General features: G+C 35.8%; 1 protein-coding gene across 1 annotated transcript in view; it reads right to left on the minus strand.

Annotated features, from left to right (window-relative positions):
- Window positions 1–13,763, minus strand: part of VPS50 (VPS50, EARP/GARPII complex subunit) — a 97,779-nt gene that overhangs the window by 11,690 nt on the left and 72,326 nt on the right. The window contains exons 21-22 of the mRNA XM_026843225.1: window positions 13,230–13,351; window positions 9,345–9,425 (exon numbers count right to left, since the gene is read on the minus strand). Coding sequence (XP_026699026.1) covers window positions 9,345–9,425; window positions 13,230–13,351 — 203 coding nt within the window. The remainder of the gene's footprint in view (window positions 1–9,344; window positions 9,426–13,229; window positions 13,352–13,763) is intronic.

The raw sequence follows: 13,763 nt of genomic DNA on the forward strand, positions 1-13,763 counted from the left end.
GCTTATGGTAAATGTATCAGATACAGTTGCACCGAGCGTGAGAACAATTACAAAGGCTAGCCAAATCACTATGTTATATGAAAAATGAATTTCCTTTGCTCTGATCCCTGTTCACATTCAGGCAGATAAATCTGCAATTAAACTGGCCAGACATTTCACAATACCATGAAGTTTGCATTCTGCCAAGCCTCAGAATGGATAAGCAAGGCAAAAAGCCTGGATATTTGCTAAAACTCACATAACCTCTTTCAGGCCGTTTTGAAGATACCTACCCAGTGCATCCCCAAATATATATGCACACAGGCCATAACATCTAATCATCTAGGCATAACGGTCAATTCTCTAAAAATATTAATTAAGCCAAAGACACCACTGATTAATTATCAAAATCCACTCTTTATCTTCCTTCTCTTTTTCACTTCATGTCATTCTCAAAAAAACCAAACCAAACCAAACTAAATAAATATTTACACATGATAAAAAAAACCCAAACCCATAGCCCACCGATCATTTATTTATTCTGAGGAGAGACAGTAAGCCACATAGCTGGGGGAAGGGTATCAGTGGTGAAGATTTAAGCGTCTTTGTTTTTTTAAAGACTAATAACAAATTACGCAAAAATCAAATAGTATAAAGACTTCAAAGAGACTGTCTTATCAGTATTGAGATGCATTTTAAACAACTTTTTTTCTACCTGACTACCTCCCATGAAGGTAGATACCTTGTGAACCTTTTAAATGCTGAAATCATGTTGCACCTGAAGATACAAAATGCACATGAGACAACTGGCTAAGTCAAAGATATGCTAGGGTTCAACTAGGGAGGCAAATATACTGGCCAAACACAGTATGAGCATTTCATTCTCCTAACTTGTTCTAAAAAAAAACAGGCACTGCAAAAGCATGTTGATAGCAAAAAGAAAGCCCAGGGAAACAGCTAGTGTGACAACACCCAAGAAAAGCACAAGATCATTCTGAAAAGGCTTCAGTGATGCATGTGGTTTTGACTCTAAACTTCATTAACAGAAATGATCTACTGACTGAAAGCAGCAATAACGGAGCAAAACATGCAGGCTGGAACAGGAAAAAGGGCTACAGACTATTTAAAGAAATCAGATGTTTTGCAATGCACTGGACTTGTTAACGTTAACCCTTCCAGTAATTTAAGAAAATCTACAAGACAATGTCTGTTGTCAGAGATTCCCCTTGAGTACCCATGGAGATCAAGTAAAGTCTCGTAAAACTGAAAGTAGGTAAAAAGATGTCAATCGAAGGAAAGGAGGAGGGTGAGGAGAAGAGTAGAAGCCAGGAAATTAAATAGCAGCCAAACCAACTTTAATTTCAAGAAACGCCATTACTCTGAGAACATATGGTAGCACCCAGCACCAAGCGTGCAGTGAGCAATAGCAAAGCAGAATGAACTTGCTTAGCTTTTCTCTGTGTCAGAGCAGCAGGTCTTGCTGATAGAGCAGAATTGTAACATATCTAAGATGTATCAAGCTCACATAACATCCCTGTAAGCAAACTGGGCAAAATCCAGATTTGATAAAATAATTTCAAGGTACGTATGGAACTAGTGCAAATTACTTTTCTTCTTCCTTGCCAAACAGGTAGAAAACCACAGTGATTAAAAAACCCCATAAAAGCCAAAACAAAACAAAAAAACATTTCATCAAAAGGACCAACGAATCTGAACAATAACAAAATCAACTGTAGTAGGCACAGCAATACAGGTTAACCAGCGCTCCATGTAGACAGTCTACAGTAGGTCTTATCTATTCAGTTTTCTCTGGTCTAACTCCTTCATACTGACATTGGAAAAGAACAGTTTTCTAATGCTACACATGATTGGCATACACAACTAGCAATTATTTATAAAAGCTGCTTTGCTATAAAGGCCTGAAAATAACCAGGATACTGAAACATTAAAGCAGGCGTACGACTGCTTTACCTGTTTAAGGGTTGCTAATAACAGTAGTGTGAACTATAGTGTGTGCTTTGGGAAGTATCTTTATGCGGTATCTATATTTGCATTAAATTTCATCTGGAATCACGTATTAGCAAATAACAGGTATCAAATAAGCTTGAGCATGATATTGTTTGATTAATTGTTGGGTATTTTACATTAGCACTTGTTTACTCCCAAGAAGAAATTCTTTAATGAATAGGAAGAAAGAAAAAAAAAAAAAGAAATCTGTGTAAAGGCCTCTCCTTCAATCTCTTCCTCCAAAAAATGTCTCCTAGCACAAGAGAACGTTTTCATTTCAATAGTTCGGCTGAACCCAGTGGCAAACCTCTGTTAAGGCTTCCATCTTAGTGGGAAGAAGAGACTATAATCTAATTACCTAAATTAGAAGTATGAACTACCTAAGATAATTATCTAAATCAAAAGTTTGACATGCAATTTGTAAGACAGGCATTTTTAAGGGGCCTGATCTCATTGAGTTCAGAAACATGTATTTATTTCAGTTATCCAAACAGAATTTATGACCAAAATAACCAATTATCTGCCACTTATGGTGGAGATAGTTGACAGTTCATTATAATCATCCACTTTCACTAACTTAAAAAAAACCCCAAAAAACAGTAAACCCCACAACTTGTCCCCAGCACACAAAGTTCTGCAGATCACACTAATAACCAATGATCTCTCAAAACTGAGCTTCTGACCTAACATTTTTTACATAAGACTTTAGCTTTAGAATTGTTTTTAATATACATACACAATAGGAACAATTTTAGTTTTGATTCTGCTATGAGCAAATGGCAATACCTCTAAACGCTACTGAAGAAATACTGATCTTAAAGGAATAAGTGGTGTTTGAAAGGCATGGAAGAAAACAGACGATCTGAAAAGGGTACGGCAGTCAAACAGTCTATAGCAGTTCTGACATACCGACACTGCTACCAAGATCTTGATGTGCGCTGCTGATTAAGAAGGAAAAGCAGACTGCCCTCAGATGTTTACCTAAGACAGGACAGCTCTATCATCTCTGATTATGAAACTGTAATTGATAGTTTCTATAATATTATGAGCATAGAGTACAAAAAAAATAAACACTGATCAAAGAAAGAATAACCCCTTATTGTATTCAAAGGCTCTTGAATTCAATTAACTCCAAGTAGTTGCATAATACATAAGAATTTTTTATTAGAAGAAATGTACTGAAAGCAACAAGTCAGGTTTTTTCCCCTCCCCCTTCAACTTACACCTCCCTAACAGTTCTTGAAACTTGATGCCGAAAACAGATAAAGCCAGTTGTAAAAGCATACTGCATTCAAGGGTAACAGTGCTTTTTGAATATGACATAAATGCATTAAGGTTTAAAAATTGTACTTTTCAACACTCCTACTACATTTTAAGTTGAAAGATTAGCATTTTCTCAGTGAGGGGCACAAAGCTTACAAAACAGGTAATCTTTACTCAGCCCTTAGGAAACTAAGTCAAATGTATTGTAAATAATGTAACGTACTACCATGATCACCACTCAACACACTTTGAGAGAGCAGATAATTAAAAACCAAACAACAAACCATCTTGAGAAACCATGTTATCAATTTTCTATTTATTTATAATCCTTTGCAGGGGAGTGATATGTTTACAGTATTGTACATGCCGTGCAAGGGATCCACAAGCTTGACAACGCACACACCTTGCACCAGTCACAGGGCTGAGTTGATCAGCAGTGCCTTGAGGTAGGCATGAGGTTTCAGATTTCAGAAGTGTGGATGATCCAAGGTCTTTGCCACAAAACAAGCATGGCCCAAACCTCAGTTGGGTCAGTCCCACTGGCTTCATAACAGACTTCAACAAAATCTATGTAGAAACTTCCAGGATCTTTGCATTCCATTTATTTCTTAGTGTTCAAAGTTAAATGACAGGCTTTTTGCATAAAAAAATCACCAACAGTTACCAAGTTTATTTACTATCCTGTCCAACCTAACGCAGTACGGCCTCTATCCGGAATCACTATGTGCTTATAGACAACTGAGAAAATGAGTCATTAGCTATGCTTTTAAAAAATAAATATAAAATGAGTCTCCACAGAAAAACACACCCACTACTACACTGTTGAGAACCTGAACCACTACCTTACAAAGACATGTTACCAAATCTGGTCTGGTCACACACGTTCACACATTTTTAATGCAGCATTTTTCTTATCCAAAGAATTTCAGGAGGAGCTGCTGCCAGATCCCAGGTGCTAAGCTGTGACTCTGCAGACACCTTCACTCCTCCAAGACTAGGAATCAGCCCTAAGTTTTCGGTGCTGAGGAAAAAGAGTCTGAAGTGACTAAAATGAGATGGTTCAGTGACTGTCTGAAGAGAGACAAGGCAATTCCCAAACCCCAGATTTATTCAAAGAAATAAGCTAGAGAACTTCAGTAAATCATTCCAGTCTACTCAGGTAATACAATCAAACAAAAAAAAAGTTGTATGAAAAGCTCTAAATGAATAATGTGAGGGAGCAAAACAGCTGCAGAAGCCCTAGCATATTTTCAAAGTGTTTGTCATGTCAGAACTTCCTTTTGTATACACAGAGTTCTCTTCCCTTGACAAGCAATTCACACACCACCTTAAACATTGTCATTATGTATGTTGTACAAATCTTTTCAAAAAGAGGAAGAAAAAAACCTCACATATTGTCTTTTGTGTTTGTGTGGGTTTTGGGTTTTTTTTTCCTCTTCAGGCTTTTTTTTCCTCCTTTGAAGTTGCAGAAATTATCTTCAGCCAAACAAAACCTCACCAAGAATCACAGTTCACAACTACCATTTCAGTGAGGATCTTAGCTATGTCTTTCAGAAGCAGCATCCTGTGCTGGGACCTGTGATGTCAAGTAACAAATTCCACAGCCTAGACTCTCCAGACCTTGCCATTGGTATGCCAAACCAGGACATAACGTGGTACATGTCCACACCAAGTAACGCAGGGCTGTGCTGTGACATTTTAAATAAAACTGAATTGTTTGTTTCCAGAAATGGGACCAGCATAACTGAACCATAACATTCCACAGCATCAAAGGGTCAAAGCCAAAATGGGCTGGAAAGTCAGGCATGAAGAAAAAAAAAAATTGTTCCTCCCATTATTCCTTATCTTATTTGAACAGCTGAAGAATCTACATTTTCCATCTCTGCACCATCAATCTCTAATGTACTATGTCTGCCAAAAGTTATATACTTTATGGGGAAAGAGTCCAAAAGCTAGACTATAAAACATTAACCAATACTTCATTATACCACTGATTCCTTCCATCTACTCTTCTATACATTACATTGCAATGCTTATATACTTTACCACAGTGATTTATTTTCTACTGCTGTAAGGCACAGTAACTCAACAAACTTCATTCTAAATCTCAGTTTTACTTGAGCAAGCCAGTTTGCAATGAAATATTTATGAGTATTCCATGGTTATTTGCCCCTGAAATCTCACTTTTGGAAGCAGCAGTATCACTTGAGGCAGCTACTTGCATACACAGGACATTAACAAACAACATTTAGGTAATGGCAGTACCATGACTAATTACATTTTGTGAAGACAAGGAAGCTGCTTAGGGACAGCTAAAGCAAGGAATCAGAAGTAGAAATTTCCCTTCCGAATCAACAGTTATTATAGATCACATCAATCTGATTGATGCCTTGTATCTACTTGGGGGCTTACTTGTCTCAGTGGACTAATATGAACATCATTACTGTTGCAAAAACACATTCCTGTTAGAAATGACAAACACAAGGACCGAATGTGTGTAGGTATCTCTACATATCCCGCTCAGGGGTACTGTCAGTGAGGAGATACCAATAGCTCAGAAACAGACACTTGTTTCAATGTGTTTGGCCTAATCAAAACTGCACCTTAGCATTATAAGTGAGGCTGAAACAGTAGCACTTCATCCTCCTCTTTTCACTCTTCTCTCTCCGTGTTTTCCTTTAAATATCCTGCTGGTATGAATGAAACACAGTTTGCAGAGTGCTATTTCTGGAGGATCCAAATTATTTGCTCTGAAGATGTTGCATGGCAGAAATCTGTACTGAAGTTATTTTGTATTAGCTGTGGAAAGGCCTGAACAGGAAGTTCAGATACAGGTATGAAGTTCAGTGCAATGCAGCTAAACAAATTTTTAAAAGTCATATTGTTATCTTACCTCTCAAAAATGAAACTGCACCCTAATCAACTTTAAAGCAAATACTCAAAGTGCTTGTATTTTTTATACTTTTGAATTAGCCTACAAGTAGCTCAGACACAGAAAACTGGTTAATCATTGTAACCTCCCAGAACACTTCCACATAACTTACTATAAGAAAGCAAACCAGTAGGTCCCTTTTTAAAAAATTTTTAACTAAACCTATTTCATTTACCTATCTAAAGAAATTACAGACCATACTTAAAACTAGTATCAATACTAGCAGTGCAGAGATTAACAAAAGCCATACCTGGACAAAACCTCATTATTGGTGTATTTATTTTAAATAGAAACATATTTAAAGCAGTAGTGCCTGTAGAACATGCTTGCTCAGTCTGGTAAAGAGTTAAATCCCTTCATCATTATAATTTGGATTATATCATACAAGTTACAAACATGGTTTTGTATCATAAATATGAGGGGGGGGGGCACTTTTACTTCCAACTGAAGTCATGAGGTTTGATGGTTATTATTTGGGGTTTTTTTTTCACTATGTCTATTATTATATCAGTGTAGGAGCAGCATACAGACTTTGAATAATATGTATCACAGCTAAGGTGTCACATTATTGCCCTATGATGAAGTTAACATGACCAAAGGCATGTCCATATCTCAGCTATTTCCTGTTCACAGTCTAAAACATTAATCTAAACTGCAGGTGGATTTGCTGCAGTTTATAAAGTACAGTTGGCTTTACTGTGAAGTATTAGATTACGAAACAGAGAAGCGATTCAGCTATTGTTGAGTACTGCTTAGTGGGGACAAGGACCCTCCAGCAGAAGCAGAGGGTACATGATGCATGAGGAGGGATGCAGGGAAGAGGAGAGGAAGTGTTTTAAATGGCTGCAGTCTTTTTTGCTCAGTGGCTCTGAGTCAGAAACCCAACTCTCTCTCAGTGGTCCAACTGAAAACCAGGATAGTACTTCTCTCTCAAGTATGGTGAGTGCACTGTAAGTACAGTAGGTACTAAAAGGGCATACAGTTCTTGCACTGTAATAATAGGGAAGTATAAACTTAGAATAGAGCACTTCCGTAAGTTCCTATTGGGAACATCTCCAATCGACCTCCATACTCTTCATACAGAAGATGCTACAAAGATGTGAGAAAGAACGTTAGAGCAGTTTGGCTTTACTTCGCCAGAAGTGGAACACCCTTCCACTTTGCTTTTTTCTTGACAAAGGAATCTTAAAATCCAGCTGAATAATAAAAGTAGTATCCTAAAAGGTATCTGATGTAAATTAGATAGCACCACTTCAGTTGCAAACAGGAACGACAGAAAGTCTATAAAAAGCTGAAGGAGATGGCCTCTAAACCCTCCAACTATTCTTGGACAAAGTTCAAGAGGAAATCTAGGAAAGATACAGTCTAAATTACTGAACAATTGACACAGATCATAGAGGTCAACCATCACAGGCACTGGCAGATTAGAGGAACTATTCTGATCTACATGCAATTCTGTCAGAGCCTTAGCCACAGATTCAAAACTGTCAGATTCAGGTTATCTTTATGAGAATAAAATACTGAAAGATACTGCTATCAGGAACTGAAATGCAACAGAAATGATAGTCCCTAATGAAGTTACCATGAATAGAAGACAACGCAAAAATACAATACTCCCAACAGGCCATGAGACTAAACCTTACAACACAAACATTAATATTTTCAGAAAGCAATTTAGAATTATCTAAGACGAGAGAAGAATTTTGAGAGCAGTCCAGAACAGTCCACACAGTCATGAGAAATACCCATTTTATGACAAAGTAAGATTAATCTCAACTTTCACAAACTCTTAAAAATAAGCAAGCAATAAAAATACTCAGAAGACTTTTTTTCTTCCTCATGAATCAAAAAGCAAAATGTTTCTATTTATAGCATAAGAGGAGCATAAGTTCATAAGATATTAATAACCTCACAGAAAGCCTTTAAGTTAATAGTAGTTAGCTAAGACTTCTTCCTCCTTTCAAATCTTACCTGGAACATAGCTATTAATTTCAATTCACACTAACATTATCTGTAACAGCATTGTTAAATGACTGAAAAAGAAAAAGAAGTCTTGTTATTTCTCCAATTTACACCTAGAAATTTTTTAATTATTTTGACGATGAAAAATGCAAGACTGAAATACCGTCAGGAACTGTGACTACAGAGTAAGTTAAAAAAATTAATTCCAGAACTTGCCATTTTTCCATAATCTTTAACCGATTCCTTTGCAAGATCTCCCTAGAAACAGTTTTTTTCTTTCTGAATACACTGCCTTTGTGCTGAATATCGATAGGACTAGACTTTTCCTGTTTTATGGAGGCCGGGGGTTTTTAGTTATCTTATGCTCCCTCTAGTGACTATCTAAGAAATGGCCCCAAAACCCTTTAAGAGGCTTCTCTGAAAGAACAGTTTAGGATTCGATATAAAATGTATAACGTACAGTTCTGTGGAGTGCCAAATCCTTGTGAAAGTCAGAGTAGAGCATCTGTCTTTTATTTTTTCTAAGGCAGAAGCCTTAGAAAATAAATACTCCCTGAAGCATCCATGATATTAATACAAGTCTTTTACGATACTGTTAGAAAATTTCTTCACTTTCTACTATCAATGTGACACAAGCGTCATATTTACTTTTCTCATTTTGAAAATAACTCATGAAGTGGCCAATCGGACATAATCTATAAAATGCATCAGGGAAAGTTTCCCATAATTCAGAAATGACTTAACAAAGGCCTTAATATACTACTATTATCTTATAAGGTGAATGATCTTCCAGACAGCTTACTGGTTTGCTATTCCTTTACTAAAGAAAAATGAATCACCTATTACGTTGTTTGTTTGGGTTTTTGTTTGTTTTTTTTTTTTAATTAAACGTCTCATTTAATAAGGGTAATACCAGAATGCCTCTCTATTACATGAACTGTAATACATTAGATTTAAATACATAATTTTGTTGTTACATCTAGCAAAAGCTATTGAACTAGTTTTGTTGTATATTAGAAACAAGTTAGTTCATACAATAATATCTACATCATGATATGCCATGAAACCAAGCATTTGTCATTACACACACATACTGTATATGAAGAGAGAGAAAAATCTGAAAGCCACAATGAAATACAATTCCTGAATTTCCTACACAGACCTTTATTTCACTAAGCATTAACAAAATCCAAGTACTTACTAGATCAATCAGACTCTCCTGGATTCTGTTCAGTGTGGTGCGTAATCTGCTGCTACTGAGGCCCAGTCCCGTTGACTCAAACTGGAAGAGACACTTTCTATTTAAGTCAGGAAAGGAGAACCCATTGGTTTAAACTTTACAGTGATACAGCAAAACTTCAGTTTGTAAACACTAGCTACAGTTTACTTACATTAAAGTTTTAGCACATAATCGCAACCATACAAAATGAAAAGAAAATCAACAGAGGTCACGGAACTCAACGCTGCACTGGTATGAAGAATGACACAAGTACCTCTCATGAAGCTAGCAGTTTATGATTCATACCCATAAACAAACAGTATCCTTTATTGTTATAATACTGTATTTAGGTGCAAGACTCTAGATTTTCTTATTTGGGCAATGAGCCCAGAATGCTGCACCACAATGCCCCCACTGAGAGCTGCATGCACACCACACCCAAGCTAAATGGTCTTAATTTCTCAAGCTACAAAATCTCTTATAATTCCTTATTAAATATCTAACTTTCATATGGAAAATTATATCCATTGATCCTTATAAAACAGACAGTATTAATGCTTACAAAGATCTGCCTGAGTAATGTGCCACCTTCATGTTCACGGCTCAGAAGTAATATGGGGCATATGTTCAGCTGGGATAAATCAATATAGCTACACTGATTTCCTGGTAAATGCAATGAGAATTATAACAGCTGAGGATCTGTTTCAACATGCATAACTAATGTAGGTACTTATCTTCTACTTCCAATTAGAAAAACAAAGAGCAAACTAACACAATAAAGGAAGTGGAAATGGGACAGCTTAAGAAACACACATTTACATCAAGAATCTGGAAGTATTTCAGTACAGTTCTGGTATGTGAGTCACACCAAAAGGCAATTTACCGAACAATGTGTGGAGCACTGTTGTATTATTCGACTTCCTTTCAATTCACTAAATCATGGAAGGAAGTGTTCAAGTTCAGGTGATCTCATCTGCTCTTTTTAAATACAAAACGTTATAATTTAGGTCCCCATTTACTGCATCTAACATTTCTGACTTAAGATGTCCATCTGCCCCAATCCTCCTATGTATTCAATGAAAATTTACACCTGAGCTGAATTCCCATCTGAATTACACTGTGCTGAAATCTATAACCTGATTTAGGAGACATAAATCACTATCCTAGTGTCCACATTTGATAAAAGAACGTTTACACCTTTGTTTCTCTACAGGTGAAGTAAGCCTTTTTCCAAAAATAATTTGTATTTTTCCTTCACATTTTTACTGTAGAAGTATCAGTTCTGAACTGCCTTTGATTTTGCAAGTATATGGGTGAAAATTAAAATAACTTTCTTCCCTTTAAGAAACACACCCTTAATTCTCTTTTTTTCCTCCTTAATGTCATATAGCAGTTTTTCAAGACATGGCCATAAGGACCTGCAAATCCAAGACTGGATGTTCTCCCTGTTAAGGTAAGAACAACCAGGAAAAAATAACCAGCTTAAAGGAAAAAAATACATATATTTAAAAATGTTTTTACAAGTTTTATTTTAAGAAATCTGCACCTGCATCAAAACTACACATCAAACAATCTGCCACTAACTCTTTTCCTTTCTGTCTTTCAATTACTAATTTTCAATAGCTATTAGTAACTGTCACTTACTTATTCTATAATTATATATTTCTTTCTAGAAAATGGCATTTTCATATTTGAAACATACCTGAATGAAAAAGAATCTAAAACCAAACTTAGATTTCCACATTACATATCAAGAACTCCACATTTATCAAGCAACCAACTACAGCCTGGACAGAATTGTGCATCCACATGTATGAGGGGAAAAAAAACACGACAACAAACAATCAAAAACCAAAAAAAGATTGTTGTTTAGTATTATTCCACAAGGACAGAGCCTCATGACTTCACACAGAACATGTCACTCATCAGTATAACTGCTTTGTTTCATGGAAGTTTTTGCTATTTCTATATGCAAAATGGTAGATATTTTAACACCACAAGTAAGGCTAATAAGCAGAGCATTAGACAATTCACAGAATAATTTTACTGATCACCAATTCTACATAACCTCTTATATTTAAAAAAAAAAAAAAAAAGTGTTTTCCATAAGAATTGCTATTGGTTTAGAAATTATTATGTCTTCTCAAAAAAAATAAAACACCTCAAATTTATTCTGCTAAGGAAAACTATTCTGTGGCATGTTCACGAACATCTTACACTCTAGTGAGCAGATATTAAATATAGTTAGTTCCTTTTAATTTCATGTTAGGTTGCCCCATAATTTGAGATAAGGAGGAAAGTCAGCCTTAACTTGCATTCCACAAATTCAAAAGGTTTTAAAAGAGCAATTCTGGTTACAGTGGTGTGCAACTCTCGACAGTGAAGAAAGTCAAATACTGACTACGTAGGATAATCGTTCTAAAGAGGTCTGGAAAAAGCAATGACTTAGCAACATGACTGGACATAGAATACAACATGTATATTTTAAATCCTTGGTTTTCACTGAACTGACAAACTCTGTACACTTAATCACTCTTCTTATGTGTGTACTAACTCACACATACAACATAGCACAATATTCATAAAGAATTTTAACCATTTTTAAGGAATCTGTATTACTAGAATACTTTTAAGAATCCCACTTGATGCTATTTTGTAAATAAAACAGGAACACTCAGCGGTCTAAATCATATACTATCACCCATCTCTACTTTCCAAAAATTTACAAACACTATGGGGAGTAAGGACATTTAAGCAGCATTACAAGAGGGTTCATTACATTCATAGACCCCCTGTAAAGCATTATGTTTCCCATGGAAAATCATCTGTCTAAACAAAAATTAGGCACACTATAAAACCATCACAATTTTACCACCCATCTGCTATAATGTTTACCTGTCTAGCACTCTGCTGTTCTCTAATGAAGAACACGGTATGGGCTTTAAAAGCACAAAACAGAGGTGCAAAAAAATATAAATAAAACATGATGTGAATACCGGAGCAGCTGACTAAACCAATAGGAAAAAATTATCTTAAAAAAACAAACAAAAAATCAGAACCACCCATCTTCTAAACACAAATTGCAAACACATTTGTCCTGCCAAAGAGAACAGCTCAAAACCATTTAGAACCATATGTTGAGTCTGAAAATCCTTTATCATTTGCCAACAGATGATGATGAATTTGGAACCCCACAATATTATTACTTGTGGGGTCATTTAGGATCCAAGAAAGGAGAAAATTTGGTTTATGTGCAGCTTTCCATAAATGCTTTAAGACAATTCTGTTGAAAGTTGACCAATGTTATGTTCAGACATTGCCAACAAGTATTTATTTCAACTACAAGATACCTCAAAAACGTTTTTTTCATCAATACAATTAGTTTGACAGAAGAATACTAGAGCTGAAAAAGTTTATTTCAGACCTCTTAAAGCTGAGTTACTACTTAGCTTTCACAGCCCCCTTCTCCTCCTCCTTTTGCTATTCTTCTCTAAGAAAACACCTCGTACTCTCTAGGCTCCAAACCATCACCCTACTGCAGACTACTGCAAGTTCCCCACTTTCTGCCAGTACTTTTAGTTATTTCGTGATGTCTTTCCTCTCTTTCAAATAACTGCTGGAATAAAAGAGTACAGATTCTATTCAAAACATAATAGGATTCATGTCCCAGTGATAATGATGCTCCCAGTACTTATTCCCCTTATTGCTGATCTAATCAGCCTTTTCTTGCTCCTGCATTCAAATCCATTCTGTTGCCACTAATTCTTCTGGGGATTACATATTAGGCAGTACTTTAAATAAAGAGATCTCTGTATTCCCATTTTGTGTGTACAGTGGTACTTGGAAATGAATAATGTTTCTACCTACCGTATCATTTCGGCCAAAAAACGTATAGACTGCATACAGATAGTAATCGAAGAGCTGGGACATGAAGTGGATCACATCAAATGCAATTGGTTTCAGAATATTCATCATCTGCATGTATTTCCCTTAAAAATTAAATACAGAAGATCAGTTTCCTCAGCACAAATGCTTCAAAGACAGTGCTGAGTTTGACAAACTCAAAATCAGCTTCACAAAGTTTATTATTTAGCCTTGAATACTGATTATGAATAACTTAGTAATATTTTAGAGGTTGGGAGGTTTAAAATCAAAGCTAAATATAATGACTGAAACATCACAAATGTCTCAAGACTTCTCCAAATGTAGATGTTAATCTCTATTGAAATGTCTTGAACTATTCTTGGCCCTCTGGTACCAAATTCAAACTATACAACTTCCTGGAATCTCTCCAAGTTTCAGTTTCATTTAGCCAAAAAATAATAAACCCCTAAAGTAGTCTCTGGCAAATGACATATAGAGCCACTGATGATTTTATGCATTAGTGTGTTTATATATGCA

This window comes from Athene cunicularia (genome assembly GCF_003259725.1).
Source record: "Athene cunicularia isolate RWA chromosome 2 unlocalized genomic scaffold, athCun1 chr2_part1, whole genome shotgun sequence".
Lineage (NCBI taxonomy): Eukaryota > Metazoa > Chordata > Aves > Strigiformes > Strigidae > Athene > Athene cunicularia.